Source organism: Chiloscyllium punctatum, chromosome 12 (genome assembly GCF_047496795.1).
Source record: "Chiloscyllium punctatum isolate Juve2018m chromosome 12, sChiPun1.3, whole genome shotgun sequence".
Taxonomy (NCBI): Eukaryota; Metazoa; Chordata; class Chondrichthyes; order Orectolobiformes; family Hemiscylliidae; genus Chiloscyllium; species Chiloscyllium punctatum.
Window position 1 is genome coordinate 3135232 of NC_092750.1, and position 14875 is coordinate 3150106.

The 14875-nt window shown below is 47.1% G+C and overlaps 1 protein-coding gene across 2 annotated transcripts in view; it reads left to right on the forward strand.

Moving 5' to 3' along the window:
* The window catches only part of LOC140483555 (netrin-4-like), a 48293-nt gene that overhangs the window by 17435 nt on the left and 15983 nt on the right, over positions 1-14875 (forward strand). For both annotated transcript variants that reach the window (XM_072581764.1, XM_072581765.1), the window contains exons 3-7: positions 1393-1668; positions 3767-3893; positions 5835-6023; positions 11232-11445; positions 13327-13460. In XM_072581764.1, the coding sequence (XP_072437865.1) occupies positions 1393-1668; positions 3767-3893; positions 5835-6023; positions 11232-11445; positions 13327-13460 (940 nt within the window). The remainder of the gene's footprint in view (positions 1-1392; positions 1669-3766; positions 3894-5834; positions 6024-11231; positions 11446-13326; positions 13461-14875) is intronic.

The window sequence follows — 14875 nt, forward strand, 5'->3', positions numbered from 1 at the left end:
ACACCTTATTCTCCGCCTCGGGACCCTCCAACCCCAGGGCATCAATGTGGACTTCACCAGTTTCCTCATTTCCCCTCCCCCCACCTTACCCCAGTTCCAAACTTCCAGCTCAGCACCGCCTCATGACCTGTCCTACTTGTCAATCTTCCTTCCCACCTATTCACTCCACCCTCCTCTCTGACCTATCACCTTTACCCCCATCTCCATCCACCTATTGCACTCTCAGCTACCTTCCCCCCAGCCCCACCCCTCCCTCCCTTTGTCTCTCCACACCCCCCCGAGGCTCCCAGCCTCATTCCTGATGAAGGGCTCCGGCCTGAAACGTCGATATTCCTGCTCCTCGGACGCTGCCTCACCTTTGCGCTTTTCCAGCAACACCCTCTCAACCATAATTCCAGTCTAGTCAGTCTCTCCTCATAAGCTAAACCCCTCAACTCCAGAATCAACCAAGTGAACCCCCTCTGCACCCCATCCAGAGCCAGTACATACTTTCTCAAGTCAGGAGACCAAAACTGCACACAGTACTCCAGGTTTGGCCTCACCAGCACCCTGTACAGCTGCAACATAACATAGCACCCTATACAGATGCAAGACATGCTGAGCAATGGGGTATGAGCAGAGAAGTGAGAAATAATTGGAGAGCTTTTTCAAAGAGCTGACGCGGGTAGGATAGACCAAATGGATGTAAATGCATTGGAGACAGTTCAGAGAAGCTTTATCGGACTCATACCTGGAATTGGTTGGCGGAGGGGTGTGGGAACAATGCCTTAAGAGGAAAGAATTGACAGGCTCAGCTTGTATCCGTTGGAGTCCAGAAAAGTAAGAGGTGATTTGTTTGGAAGGTATCAGATCGTGAGAGACAGTGGACGTGGACAAGATCTAGAAGCAGGGTTCACTGTTTACAAACCAGCATTCGCCCATTTACATCAGAGACCACCCTCATCTCTGCAGGTCATGAGTCTTCGGAACTCTCTTCCTGCAAAGGCTGCAGAAGCAGAGGCTTTCAACTGTTTTATGGCAGAGGTAGATTCTTTTAAGTGGGGGTGGGGAAGTGAAAGGTTATTGGGGTAGGTAGGAATGTGGATATGAGGTTATAATCTGATTCGGATGATCTTATTAATTGGTGCTGCAGGTTCGATGGACCGAATGGCCTACTCCCAATTTGTATGTTCACATGTCCACAGCAAAGCCTTGGCCAATCAGAGTTGACTTGCCAACCAACTACAGCCTTTCCTCCTGTGGTATAAATTGATGCGATCATTGAGAGATTTGGCATTCTTGCCATGGTCCTGATGAGTGCAGGATGTAAAGCTTTGACAAGAGGTGTGTTGTTTCAGGAACATTCCGGCGCTGTGCTAGCGATGATTCTTTACGCTGTGCTGTGTGTTGCAGGTAATATTCCGTGCCTTATCCCCCGCCAACAGGATTGAAAATCCTTACGGTCCGGACGCTCAGGACCTCCTGAAACTGACTAATCTCCGTCTCCACTTGCTGAAACAGCAGGAGTGCCCTTGTCAGCCTGGGACACTGATGGAGAAGCCCCAGAGATTTGCCCATTACGCAGTCTATGACTTGATTATCCAGGGAAGTTGCTTCTGTAACGGGCACGCTGAGGAGTGTCAGCCATCAGATGAGGCCAAGCGAAGGGGCAGGAACACACATGCCATGGTGAGTAAAGCTGGATGCTACACACACTCTCCTCAGTAGGCAGCTGCGACCCTTTCTCCTTCCAGCCACAAAAATTTAAGACTGAAACTTAAAAATGTCATAATTGTACTGAGGTGAACCAGGGCAGGGAAGACGCTCGGAGAATGAGTTCCCTGATTGGGGCTGTTAATCTGATCCAATCAGGGAGCCATGGCTGACAGGTATAAACAGGAGTGTCTCTTTTTTAAGAGAAAAAAAATTAATTAATAAACAGGAGTGTCTCTAGTTTGATTTAACCCCTGCCCTCCCCTTCACTGTTTGATCACACAGAATTACCCTTTGATGTCAAGGGCGCTGCTTGTCACTGGGCCCTTCCCGTGTTGTTGGACCATTTGAAACCAGCTGTGGTTTTTGAGGTGAGAAGGGAAAGCTCAGAGAAGCTGACACTGTCCATACATGGTGAAGGGACAGCGATATCTCTCCACGTTAGGATGGTGAGTGGAGGCGAACTTGCAGGGGGGTGGTGTTCCCACGTTTCTGCTGCCCTTATTCTTTGGGAGAGGTCACAGTTTGGGAAGATGCTGTTGAAGGACAGAAAGATATGTTGATATAACGAGATGATGGAGTGGGGAGAGATATAACAGAAGCATTAATCTATTAAGAAAGGATTCATATTGTTTAAAATATCTCCACAGAGGCTGGTAACACATCACCAAGTCAGCCTTTACCTACACATGGAGAATCCTTGTCACTGATCCAGCTCCCTCAGCGCCAGCTCTCAGAATGAACAGAACCTCTGACACTCCTGCTTATTTTTTTTAAATGAAGGAAATTCAAAATCTCTTGTAAATGTTTTTTCTAGCCCCACACTACCACATAACTGTAGTAGTGCTTATTTTTCCCCAGCCCCCATGTTGTGTGTGTGCAGGTGTGAGACACAGTGAGGGACACAAGGTGCACGAATCTTTATTCAATTTCCACCACCAGGAAGAAAGGAAACACCCGAGGGCCCAGTGACAAGCACTGCCCTTGACATCAAAGGGTAATGCTGTGTGATCAAACAGTGAAGGGGAGGGCAGGGGTTAAATCAAACTAGAGACACTCCTGTTTATACCTGTCAGCCATGGCTCCCTGATTGGATCAGATTAACAGCCCCAATCAGGGAACTCATTCTCTGAGCGTCTTCCCTGCCCTGGTTCACCTCAGTACAATTATGACATTTTTAAGTTTCAGTCTTAAATTTTTGTGGCTGGTTTAATGGGTAATTATTGCACAAATGCAGCAACATGTTGAAATTCACGGATGATATCCCATTTTCGAGAGGCTAATTGCTGAGTGGAACATATCATTCATCAAGGCCTCATGGCATTGTCTCTGGTCTAGTAATCCAGAAACCCCCAGTAATGTCGTGGGCACCTGAGTTCAAATCCCACCATGGCAGATAGTGGAATTTGTATTCAGTAAGAGTCTGTAATTAACAGTCTGTGGTTCATATGTGGAATAAACTGCCAGAGGAAGTGGAAGATGCAGGTACAATTACAAAGTTTTAAAAGACATTTGGACAAGTACAATGAATCAGAAAGGTTTGGAGGGATATAGGCTAAACACAAGCAAGTGGGACTAGTTTAATTTGGGAACTTGGTGGGTGTGGATGAGTTGGACTGAAGGATCTGTTTCTGTGCTGGATAACTCTGTGGCTATGACTCTATGACTACAAATGCCCTGTTGATTCGTCTGAAAATTATCTAGTTCACTCATACCCTTTTAGGGAAGGAAATCTTCCATTGTTACCCTGTCTGGACTACATAGGATTCCAGACGCACAGCAATGGGGTTGACTCTCAACTGCAACTAGGGACAGGCAATAGACATTCTTGTGGCCACTTATGCCCACTTCCCATGAGTTAATTTAGAAAGGTTGTGGTAATTCCTAATGCATGGAGTAAATTTTCCCACTCGGTTATTCCACACTGATGACCATGAATGACATTCAGCATCCCTTTATTTTGACAGCAAAACATTTCTGGTGAAATGTAGCATTTTTAAAATTGGAAGGAAAGTTTTAATTTCTCCTTTGGAGTCCATTCTTCATCACTCTCTCAGCTGTTCCTATGGCCTAGGTGCATGCCAAGTGTGTCTGCAGGCATAACACCGCTGGGGACCACTGTGAGAGGTGCGCTCCCCTCTACAATGACCAGCCATGGCAACCGGGGGATGGAAAAACCGGAGCACCGAATCAATGTGCAAGTAAGGAGCCTTGCTTCTGATTTACATTCACAATGAAACCATTCAGCAAAAACCCACAAATCAGATAAACATCTCAGAGAGGTCACAGGAACTGGAATAATGTTGAGGGAGCTTTACCGTATCTAACCCTGTGCTGTCTGTGTCCTGGGAGTGTTTGATAGGGGACAATATAGAGGGACCTTTACTCTGTATCTAACCCTGTGCTGTATCTGCCTGTGAATGTTGAATGGAAAGAGGAATATTTAATTTGATCCTAGGAGGAAGTGCTGGATGTCTCGAAACACATCAAAGTGGATAAATCCACAGAACCTGATCAGGTGTACCCTACAACTCTGTAGGAAGCTAGCAAAGTGATTGCTGGGCCTCTTACTGAGATATTTGTACCATTGATAGTCACAGGTGAGGTGCCGGCAGACTGGAGGTTGGCTAATGTGGTGCCACAGTTCAAGAAGGGTGGTAAGGACAGGCCAGGGAACTATAGACCAGTGAGCCTGACCTCGGTGGTGGGCAGGTTGTTGGATGGAATCCTGAGGGACAGGATGTACATATACTTGGAAAGGCAAGGACTGATTAGGGATAGTCAACATGGCTTTGTGCGTGGGAAATCATGTCTCACGAACTTGATTGAGGTTTTTTGAAGAAGTAACAAAGAGGATTGATGAGGGCAGAGCAGTAGATATGATCTATATGGACTTCAGTAAGGCATTTGACAAGATTCCCCATGGGAGACTGGTTAGCAAGGTTAGATCTCCTGGAATACAGGGACTGGTCTCCATTTGGATACAGAACTGGCTAAAAAGTAGAGGGGTGGTGGTGGAGGGTTGTTTTTCAGACTGGAGGCCTGTGACCAGTGGAGTGCCAAAAGGATCGGTGCTGGGTCCACTACTTTTTGTCATTTACATAAATGATTTGGATGTGAGCATAAGAGGTACAGTTAGTAAGTTTGCAGATGACACCAAAATTGGAGGTGTAGTGGACAGCAAAGAGGGCTACCTCAGATTACAACAGGATCTGGACCAGATGGGCCAATGGGCTGAGAAGTGGCAGATGGAGTTTAATTCAGATAAATGTGAGGTGCTGCATTTTGGGAAAGCAAATCTTAGCAGGACTTATACACTTAATGGTAAGGTCCTAGGGAGTGTTGCTGAACAAAGAGACCTTGGAGTGCAGGTTCATAGCTCCTTGAAAGTGGGGTCGCAGGTAGATAGGATAGTGAAGAAAGCGTTTGGTATGCTTTCCTTTATCGGTCAGAGTATTGAGTACAGGAGTTGGGAGGTCATGTTGCAGCTGTACAGGACATTGGTTAGGCCACTGTTGGAATATTGTGTGCAATTCTGGTCTCCTTCCTATCGGAAAGATGTTGTGAAACTTGAAAGGGTTCAGAAAAGATTTACAAGGATGTTGCCAGGGTTGGAGGATTTGAGCTATGGGGAGAGACTGAACAGGCTGGGGCTGTTTTCCCTGGAGCGTCGGAGGTTGAGGGGTGACCTTATAGAGGTTTATAAAATCATGAGGGGCATGGATAGGGTAAATAGATAAAATCTCTTCCCTGGGGTGGGGTAGTCCAGAACTAGAGGGCATAGGTTTAGGGTGAGAAGGGAAAGATATAAATGATAATAAGTGCCCCTCTGAATCTTGTTTCGCGGCCAATGTGCGTGACTTCTGTTTCTGGTCAGAGCGAACATTACATGTTGAATGGGAACATGTTATAAACTGTCAGTGATGAATCAGCTGGGATTCCCTGCTGTGATTAGGAAGTCCAGCCTGATTCAAAGTCGGAAGTCACCAGTGATGGTTTCCATTGTGCTCTGGGCAAGGGTCCAGGCCAGAGGCTGTCTCTGGCTCTCAGTGAGCTCCCAGCCCAAGGGAGAAGAGGGTGAAAAATTGGGGAATGTGAGTCAGGAGGGGATGGATGACGAGACTATGTTGGTACTCTGACAGAATGCCAATGCCACGGCCACGCCAAGAGCTGCCGCTTTGACCACCGAACCTGGTTGGCATCGGGCAAACGGAGCGGAGGAATCTGTCTCTCCTGCCAGCACCACACAGAGGGTCGGCACTGCCAACGCTGTGCACCTGGTTATTACAGAGACCGCGAGAAACCGCTCTCAGCACCTGATGCCTGCAAACGTGAGTATTCCACAAAATATCCCGGAGAATGTTCACCTCCCACCCAATGTGTGGCCCAGAGGTCAGCAACTTCTCCCACACTCCGACATACTGGGCACAGAGTCGTCACACACCAGAGACATGGGCACAATACTATACCCAGTGCTGAGGGAGTGCCACACTGTCAGAGGTTCAGTGCTGAGAGAGTGCAGCACTGTTGGAGGGTCAGTACTGAGGGAGTGTGGCACTGTCAGAGGGTTAGTGCTGAGGGAGCACCGCTCTGTCAGAGGTTCAGTGCTGAGAGAGTGCAGCACTGTTGGAGGGTCAGTACTGAGGGAGCACCGCAGTATCAGAGGGTTGTTATTGAGGGAGCGCCACACTATCAGAGGGTCAATTCTGAGGGGCCAACAAACAGTTGGAGAGAGCGCATTGCTGTTTACATGTTTGTTGTTGGAGGAATAGTTTTCTCTCTCTTCAGTGGAGGGTTTTTTTTAATTGTTCCTGTGTCACTAACTGTTTCATTTGGTGAAACGGGTTACCTTTCCTGTAGAGACAAATCTTTTCAATCTCTCTGCATCACCTAATTTTTGTGCCATTGTGAATGGACATTGTTTCACTTATCTTCCTTTCCCAAACCTGTCCTAATTGTGCATCGAGAGTGTGTTGCTGGGAAAGCACAGTAGGTCAGGCAGCATCCGAGGAGCAGGAGAGTCACTATTTCGAGCATAAGCCCTTCATCAGGAAAGAGCTTATGCTCGAAACGTTGTCTCTCATGCTCCTTGGATGCTGCCTGACCTGCTGAGCTTTCCCAGTGCCACACTATTTTACCCTGACTCTCCAACATCTGGAGTCCTCACTTTCTCCTAATCGTGCATCCCTCAATTAAAGCCCCTCCACCTCCTTTGTTCAAAGAACAATCCTAGCTTCTCCAACCACCCCAAACTGAACAATAACATTCACACTCTCTCTGAAACGATCCTGGTCAATCTCCTCTATCCCATCTCGAGGAACTTCCTGAAGGGTTGGGCCAGGTTGTGATGTCATGGGGGGTTAGTAATCCGGAATGTTCTGAGGTCACGGGCCCCGAACCGCATCTGTTTCAGTGGAATTTGGAATTCGCCTCATGATGTCCATGTTGGCTATTGTAGAATCAGACAGTACAGTGGAGGCCCTTTGGCCCATCTAGACTGTACTGCCAAAAATATACTATTACCTACGTTAGTCCCATTTTCCCAAACTAGGCCCATTGCCTGGAACGTTATGACCTTTCAAGAACTCATCTAAGGACCTTTTAAAGGTTGTGAGGTTCCCCGCCTCAAGCCCCCCTCCCAGGCAGCACATTCCAAACCCCCACCACCCTCTGGGTAAGAGAGGTTTACCTGAAAATCCCCCTCAAGAAGGTGGATAGCGAGGGCCTTTTCCCTAAGGTGGGGGATTTCAGGACTAGGGGGCATATTTCAAAGGTGAGAGGAGGAAAACTTAGAAGGGACTTGAGGGGTAACGTTTTCACACAGAGGATGGTTCGTGTGTGGGATTAACAGCCAGAGGAAGTGGTAGATGAAGGTACAGTTACAACATTTTGATAGGTACATAAATAGGAAAGGTTAAGAAGGATATGGGCAAAATGCAGCCAAGTGGGACTAGTACAGTTTGGGAAACTTGGTCAGCACTGACATATTGGGCCGAAGGGTCTGTTTCCGTGCTGTCTGACTCTGACTCTACAATCTATGCTTCTACTGATAAAGGTAAGTGCCTTTTACACCACCCAGTTAACCTGATGTACCACCTTCACCCACACCTTCAGGACAAACACCGTGGGCGGCACGGTGGCACAGTGGTTAGCACTGCTGCCTCACAGCGCCAGAGACCCAGGTTCATTTCCCGCCTCGGGCGACTGACTGTGTGGAGTTTGCACGTTCTCCCCGTGTCTGCGTGGGTTTCCTCCGGGTGCTCCGGTTTCCTCCCACAGTCCAAAGATGTGCAGGTTAGGTGAATTGGCCACGCTAAATTGCCCGTAGTGTTAGGTAAGGGGTAGATGTAGGGGTATGGGTGGGTTACGCTTCGGTGGGGCGGTGTGGACTTGTTGGGCCGAAGGGCCTGTTTCCACACTGTAAAGAATCTAATCTAATCTGTAAGTAATCTAATCTAAGATCCCTCTGTTCCTCTGAGACTGCTAGTTATTGAGTAGAACTCATCTGCTTCATTGATATTCCTTTGGTGAAAGAAACTGACTACAAGTGACTCCAGGCCCACAGCAATGTGATTGACCCTTAACTGTCCTCTGCAATGATGGCAACAAGCCAATTGGGGCAATTAGGGATGGGGGACAAAGGCTGGTGACACCCACATGAATAAGTATATGAATAGGAAGGGTTTGGAGGGATATGGGCCGGGTGCTGGCAGGTCGGACTAGATTGGGTTGCGATATCTGGGTCAGCATGGACAAGTTGGACCGAAGGGTGTTTCTGTGCTGTACATCTCTATGACTCGATACATCGAGTCCCCATCAGAGGTTCACTCCCATGTCGGTGAGAACTTTGGTGATGGTGACCACAATTCAGTTATGTTTACTTTAGTGATGGAAAGGGATAGGTATGTAAGGCAGGGCAAAAGTTATAGCTAAGGGAAAGGCAATTACAATGCGATTAGGTAAGATTTAGGATGCATAGGATAGGGAGGAAACTGCAGGAGAAGGGCACAACTGAAATGCAGAGCTTGTTCAAGAAACAACGACTGTGTGTCCTTGATAAGTATGTACCTGTCGGGCAGGGAGGAAGTGGTCGAGTGAGCGATTTACTAAAGAAGTTGAATCACTTCTCAAAATGAAGAAGAAGGGTTATGTTAGGATGAGATGTGATGGTTCAGTTAGGGTACTTGAGAGTTACAAGTGCCACGAAAGACCTTAAGAGAGCTAAGAAGAGCCAGGAGGGGACATGAAAAGTAATTGGTAGATAGGATCAAGGAAAACCCTAAGGCTTTCTATAGGGATATTAGGAATAAAAGAATGACTGGAGTAAGATTAGGGCCAATCAAGTATTGTAGTAGGAAGTTGTGCGTGGAGTCAGAGGAGACAGGGAAAGCGCTAAATAAATACTTTTCATCAATATTTACACTGGAAAAAGACAATGTGGTCGAGGAGGATACTGAGATACAGGCTATTAGACTAGATGGGATTGAGGTCCACAAGGAGGAGGTGTTAGCAATTCTGGAAAGTGTGAAAATAGATAAGTCCCCTGGACCGGATAGGATTTATCCTAGGATTCTCTGGGAAGCCAGGGAGGAGATTGCAGAGCCTTTGGCTTTGATCTTTGTCATCATTGTCGACAGGAATAGTGCCAGAAGACTGGAGGATAACAAATGCTGTCCCCTTGTTTAAGAAGGGGAGTAGAGACAACCCTGGTAATTATAGACCAGTGAGCCTTACTTCGGTTGTGGGTAATGTGTAGAAAAAGATTATAAGAGATGGGATTTATAATCATCTAGAGAGGAATAAGTTGATTAGTCAACAGGGTTTTGTGAAGGGGAGGTCATGCCTCAAAAACCTTATTGAGTTCTTTGAGATGGTGACCAAATAGGGGGATGAGAGTAAAGCAATTAATGTGGTGTATAAGGATTTCAGTAAGGCATTTGATAAGGTTCCCCACAGTAAGCTATTGCACAAAATACAAAGGCATGGGATTGAGGGTGATTTAGTGGTTTGGATCAGAAATTGGCTAGCTGAAAGAAGACAGAGGGTGGTGGTTGATGGGAAATGTTCATCCTGGAGTTCAGATACTAGTCGAGGATTGCAAGGATCTGTTTTGGGGTCACTGCTGTTTGTCATTTTAATAAATGCCCTGGATGAGGGTGTAGGAGGATGGATTAGTAAATTAGCGGATGACACGAAGGTCAGTAGAGTTGTGGATAGTGCTGAAGGATGTTGCAGCTTACAGAGGGACATAGATAAGCTGCAGAGCTGGGCTGAGAGGTGGCAAATGGAGCTTAATGCAGAAAAGTGTGAGGTGATTCACTTTGGAAGGAGTAACCAGAATGCAAAGTGCTGGGCTAATGGTAAGATTCTTGGTAGTGTAGATGAGCAGAAAGACCTCTGTGTCCAGGTACATAGATCCCTGAAACTTGCCACCCAGGTTGATAGGGTTGTTAAGAAGGCATACGGTGTGTTAGCTTTTATTGGTAGAGGGATTGAGTTTCGGATCCATGAGGTCATGCTGCAGCTGTACAAAACTCTGGTGTGGCTGCATTTTGAGTATTGCATACAGTTCTGGTCACTGCATTATAGGAAGGATGTGGAAGCTTTGGAAAGGGTTCAGGGGAGATTTACTGGGATGGTGCCTGGTATGGAGGGAAGGTCTTATGAAGAAAGGCTGAGGAACTTGAGGCTGTTTTCAAGAGAGAGAAGGTTGAGAGGTGACTGAATAGAGACGTATAAGATAATCAGAGGGTTAGATAGGTTGGACAGGGACAGCCTTTTTCCAAGTATGGTGATGGCGAGCACGAGGGGGAATAGCTTTAAATTGAGGGGTGATAGATATAGGACAGATATCAGAGGGACTTTCTTCACTTAGAGAGCAGTAGGGGCGTGGAACGCACTGCCTGCAACAATAGTAGACTCATAGAACATAGAACATAGAACATAGAACAATACAGCACAGAACAGGCCCTTCGGCCCACAATGTTGTGCCGAACTTCTATCCTAGATTAAGCACCCATCCATGTACCTATCCAAATGCCGCTTAAAGGTCGCCAATGAATCTGACTCTACCACTCCCACGGGCAGAGCATTCCATGCCCCCACCACTCTCTGGGTGAAGAACCCACCCCTGACATCTCCCCTATACCTTCCACCCTTCACCTTAAATTTATGTCCCCTTGTAACACTCTGTTGTACCCGGGGAAAAAGTTTCTGACTGTCTACTCTATCTATTCCTCTGATCATCTTATACTTTAAGGGTATTTAAATGGTCATTGGATAGACATATGAATGAAAATGGAATATTGTCGGTTAGATGGGCTTCAGATTGGTTCTGCATGTCAGTGCAACATCGAGGGCCGAAGGGCCTCTACTGCGCTGGAATGTTCTATGTTTCTATGTTCTGACTCTTACCCTTGACTCCTGGAGCTTAGGGACAGGGAAAGGGAATCTGAAACTTGTGATTGAATGGCTCGGGGTGGGGGGGAAGAAGGACTCTTGGATTGGCTGTCATTTCCAACTCTGCTGTTTACCTTCAGCGTGCTCCTGTCACCCAGTCGGATCGAACAACCCATCATTTCACAGAAGCAGGAAATGTGATGGAAAGAGTGGGTACTGTTACTGTCGGCCTGGAGTCGGGGGCCCACAGTGTACCCACTGCCTGGTGGGCTACTGGGGTTTTGGAGAGTCAGGATGCCAACCCTGTGAGTGTGCAGGAGCGTGCGATCCCCAAACTGGCCGGTGCCTGGACAGGTGAGTGTAACTCCATTCCACACTCTCCCGTCACACCCAGTGGGAATACCACTCACCATCTTGCAGCCCGGAGAGTGTGGCTGCAACATCCTCACCCCAGACCCTCACATTCACGTGCATACACACAAAAGTACAGTGCAACACTAACAACCTGCATTTACATGGTGCCTCTAGCATTCCGAGGTGCTCAGAGGGATTACCGAACAGAGACTGACACTGAACCACGTGAGGAGATGTGACGTTGAAGCTGGGAAGTCAGTTTGAGGAGGAGGAAAAGAAGGTTCGGAGAGAATTCCAGAGCTCAGGACTGGTGGCACAATGATAGGCTCCCTACAGTGAAGAAAGAGACCATTTGGCAGATTGAGTCTGTGCTGACCTTTGAAGAGCATCCCACCCTGATCCCACACCCACCCTATTCCTGTAATGCTGTATTGACCATAGCTAAGAGAAAGTGAGGACTGCAAAGTTGAAAGCATGGTGCTGGAAAAGCACAGCAGGTCAGGCAGCATCCGAGGAACAGAACAGTTGAGATTTCATGCACAAGCCCTTCATCAGGAATGTGGGGGGCTTGGAGGCTGATCATATCATGGCTAATATGTTCCTCACCCCACTCTGCTGACCTCTCTTTGTAATCTTTAATCCCCTTAGCAATCAAGAACCAATCTATTTCTGTCTTAAATACACCCAATGCCTTGGCCTCCACAGCTCTCTGCAGCAATGAGTTTCACAGATTCCCTAACCTCTGGCTGAAGAAATTCCTCCTCATCTCAGTTCTAACGGATCATCCCTTCGCCCTGAGGCTGTACCCTTGGGTTCTAGGAGGAAGTGAGGCCTGCAGATGCTGGTTTCCTGAGGAAGTGCTCACGCCCGAAATGTCGATTTTCCTGCTCCTCGGATACTGCCTGACCTGCTGTGCTTTTCCAGCATCACCCTCTCTTACTATTGGAAACCTCTTCTCCATGTCCACTCTATCCAAGCCTCTGACTGAGATATCCCCCTCATCCTTCTAAACTTAGTAGGACTCAGAGTCCTCAACCGATCCCAGGATCAGTCTCGTAAACCCCCTCTGGACCCCCTCAAATGCCAGCACATCCTTCCTTCGATATCTTTCCTCACGATGTTCCAAACGCAGTCTGACCAGAGCCTTATACAGCCTCAGCAGAACATCTATTCTAATCCTCTTGAAATGAATGCTAACGTTGCATTTGCCTTTGTAACTGCCAGGAGCAAAATAAATGGTCAGATTTATGAAGCAAAAAATTGTGATGTTAGAAATTTTAAATAAGAATAAAGAATGCCAGAAACACTCAAATATCACAGCTCTGGATACTATGGGGCAATTTAGCATGGCCAATTCACCCTAACCAGCACATCCCTGGAAACTATGGGACAATTTCCCATGGCCAATCCACCCTTAACCTGCATATCCCTGGAAACTATGGGACAATTTTCCACCAATCTACCCTAACTTACACATCCCTGGACACTATGTGACAATTTAGCATGGCCAATCCACCCTAACCTACACATCTTTGGACTATGGGAAGAAGCCAGAGCAAACCCACTCAGAGACAGGGAGAATGTGCAAACTCCACACGGAGAGTCACCTGAGTCTAGAATTGAACCTGGGTCCCTGGCGCGGTGAGGCAGCAGTGCTACCCACTGAGCTACTGTGCTGTCCTGATAACAGAGTGATTTAAATCACTATATGTTTGGGAGGATTAGAGAGATCATAGAAAGTTTTAAGAATAATGAACATTACAGAAAATGTTTTTGCAAAGCACACAGGTATCCTCCTGGCGCTATCTGCTCTATGTCTCGATGATTTGTTCCCCATCTTCTTTGTGAAAATTATTTTGTTTCTGTTTTGCTGCTCTGAAGCTTTGAAAATGAACAAGTTCACAATATTCCCATCGGTGGGAGAATTCCGGACCTGAATCACTTCCCGAGCAGTGAGAACACAGGGGCCTGGAGCTGGGAAGATGAGCAGGGATTCTCAGCTCTTCGACATTCTGGTAGGTCACAACAACAACATTCACTTGAATGGAGCGAAACCTCCCAAGGCTCCTCACATCAGTGTTATCAGAAATATCCAGCACCAAGCCAGTTGTGGACAGATTAAAGGACGGTCTGAAAGCCCAGGTAAAGAGGAGGGAATGTCTGAGCTTAAAGCCCAGGCAACTATCAAAGGTAGAGAGATCACATTTGGGATGTACAAGAGAATTGAAAGATTGCAGACATGGCTGTGTGTGTTTGGTGGGGGGAGTGAGGGGGAGCAGTCTACAACTAAAACCTCTACTTTTAGATTATCCTTTTAGATCCCTTACAGTGTGGAAACAGGCCCTTCGGCCCAACAAGTCCACACTGACCCGCCGAAGCGCAACCCACCCAGACCCATTCCCCTACATTTACCCCTTCACCTAACACTACAGGCAATTTAGCATGGCCCATTCACCTAACCTGCACATTTTTTGGATTGTGGGAGGAAACCGGAGCACCCGGAGGAAACCCACGCACAGGGACACAGGGAGAATGTGCAAACTCCCCACAGTCAGTCGCCTGAGGCGGGAATTGAACCCGGGTCTCTGGCGCTGTGAGGCAGCAATGCTAGCCACTGTGCCACCGATGAACAGGAGAAGGAGCAATAGAAGTTTTGAGATGATACCAGAATAACATAGACCATTCAGTCCCTCGAGCATACTTCACCATGCGGTAGGATTGCGGCTGAGCTGGTAGTTGTTTCAGGTTTTCCCCAAAACCTGATCTACTTTAGAGAATGTAGATTGGGTGCAGCTGTTTGAAGGTAAATCTGCATTTGATATTGTGAGCCTTTTCGAGAAAGGTTTCACGAAAGATATGTTCCTGTGAGGGATCGATTTGGCAAGGGTAGGGAACCATGGATAACAGGTGAAATTGTGAGACTAGCTAAGAGAAAAAAAGATGCATACACAAGGCCTAGGCAACTGAAGACAGACAAATGCTTTGGAAGAATATCGGGAATGTAGGACCAACCTGAAATGAGGAATTAAGAGGGCTAAAAGCGGTCATGAGATATCTTTAGCAAACAGGGTTAAGGAAAATCCCAAAGCCTTTATTTTCATATATAAGGCGCAAGAGGGCAACTAGTGAAAGGGTTGGCCCACTCAAGGACAAAGGAGAAAAGTAATGCGTGGAGTCAGAAAATGGGTGAGATTCTTAATGTATACTTTGTATCGGTATTCACCGAGGAGAGAGACATGACGGATGTTGAGGTTAGGGATAGATCTTTGATTGCTCTAGGTCAAGTCGGCATAAGGAGGGAGGAAGTGTTGGATATTCTAAAAGGCATTAACATAGACAGGTCCCCAGACCCGGATGGGATCTATCCCAGGTTACTGAGGGAGGCAAGAGAGGAAATAGCTGGTGTTTTAACAGCTGCTGGAGAAGATAC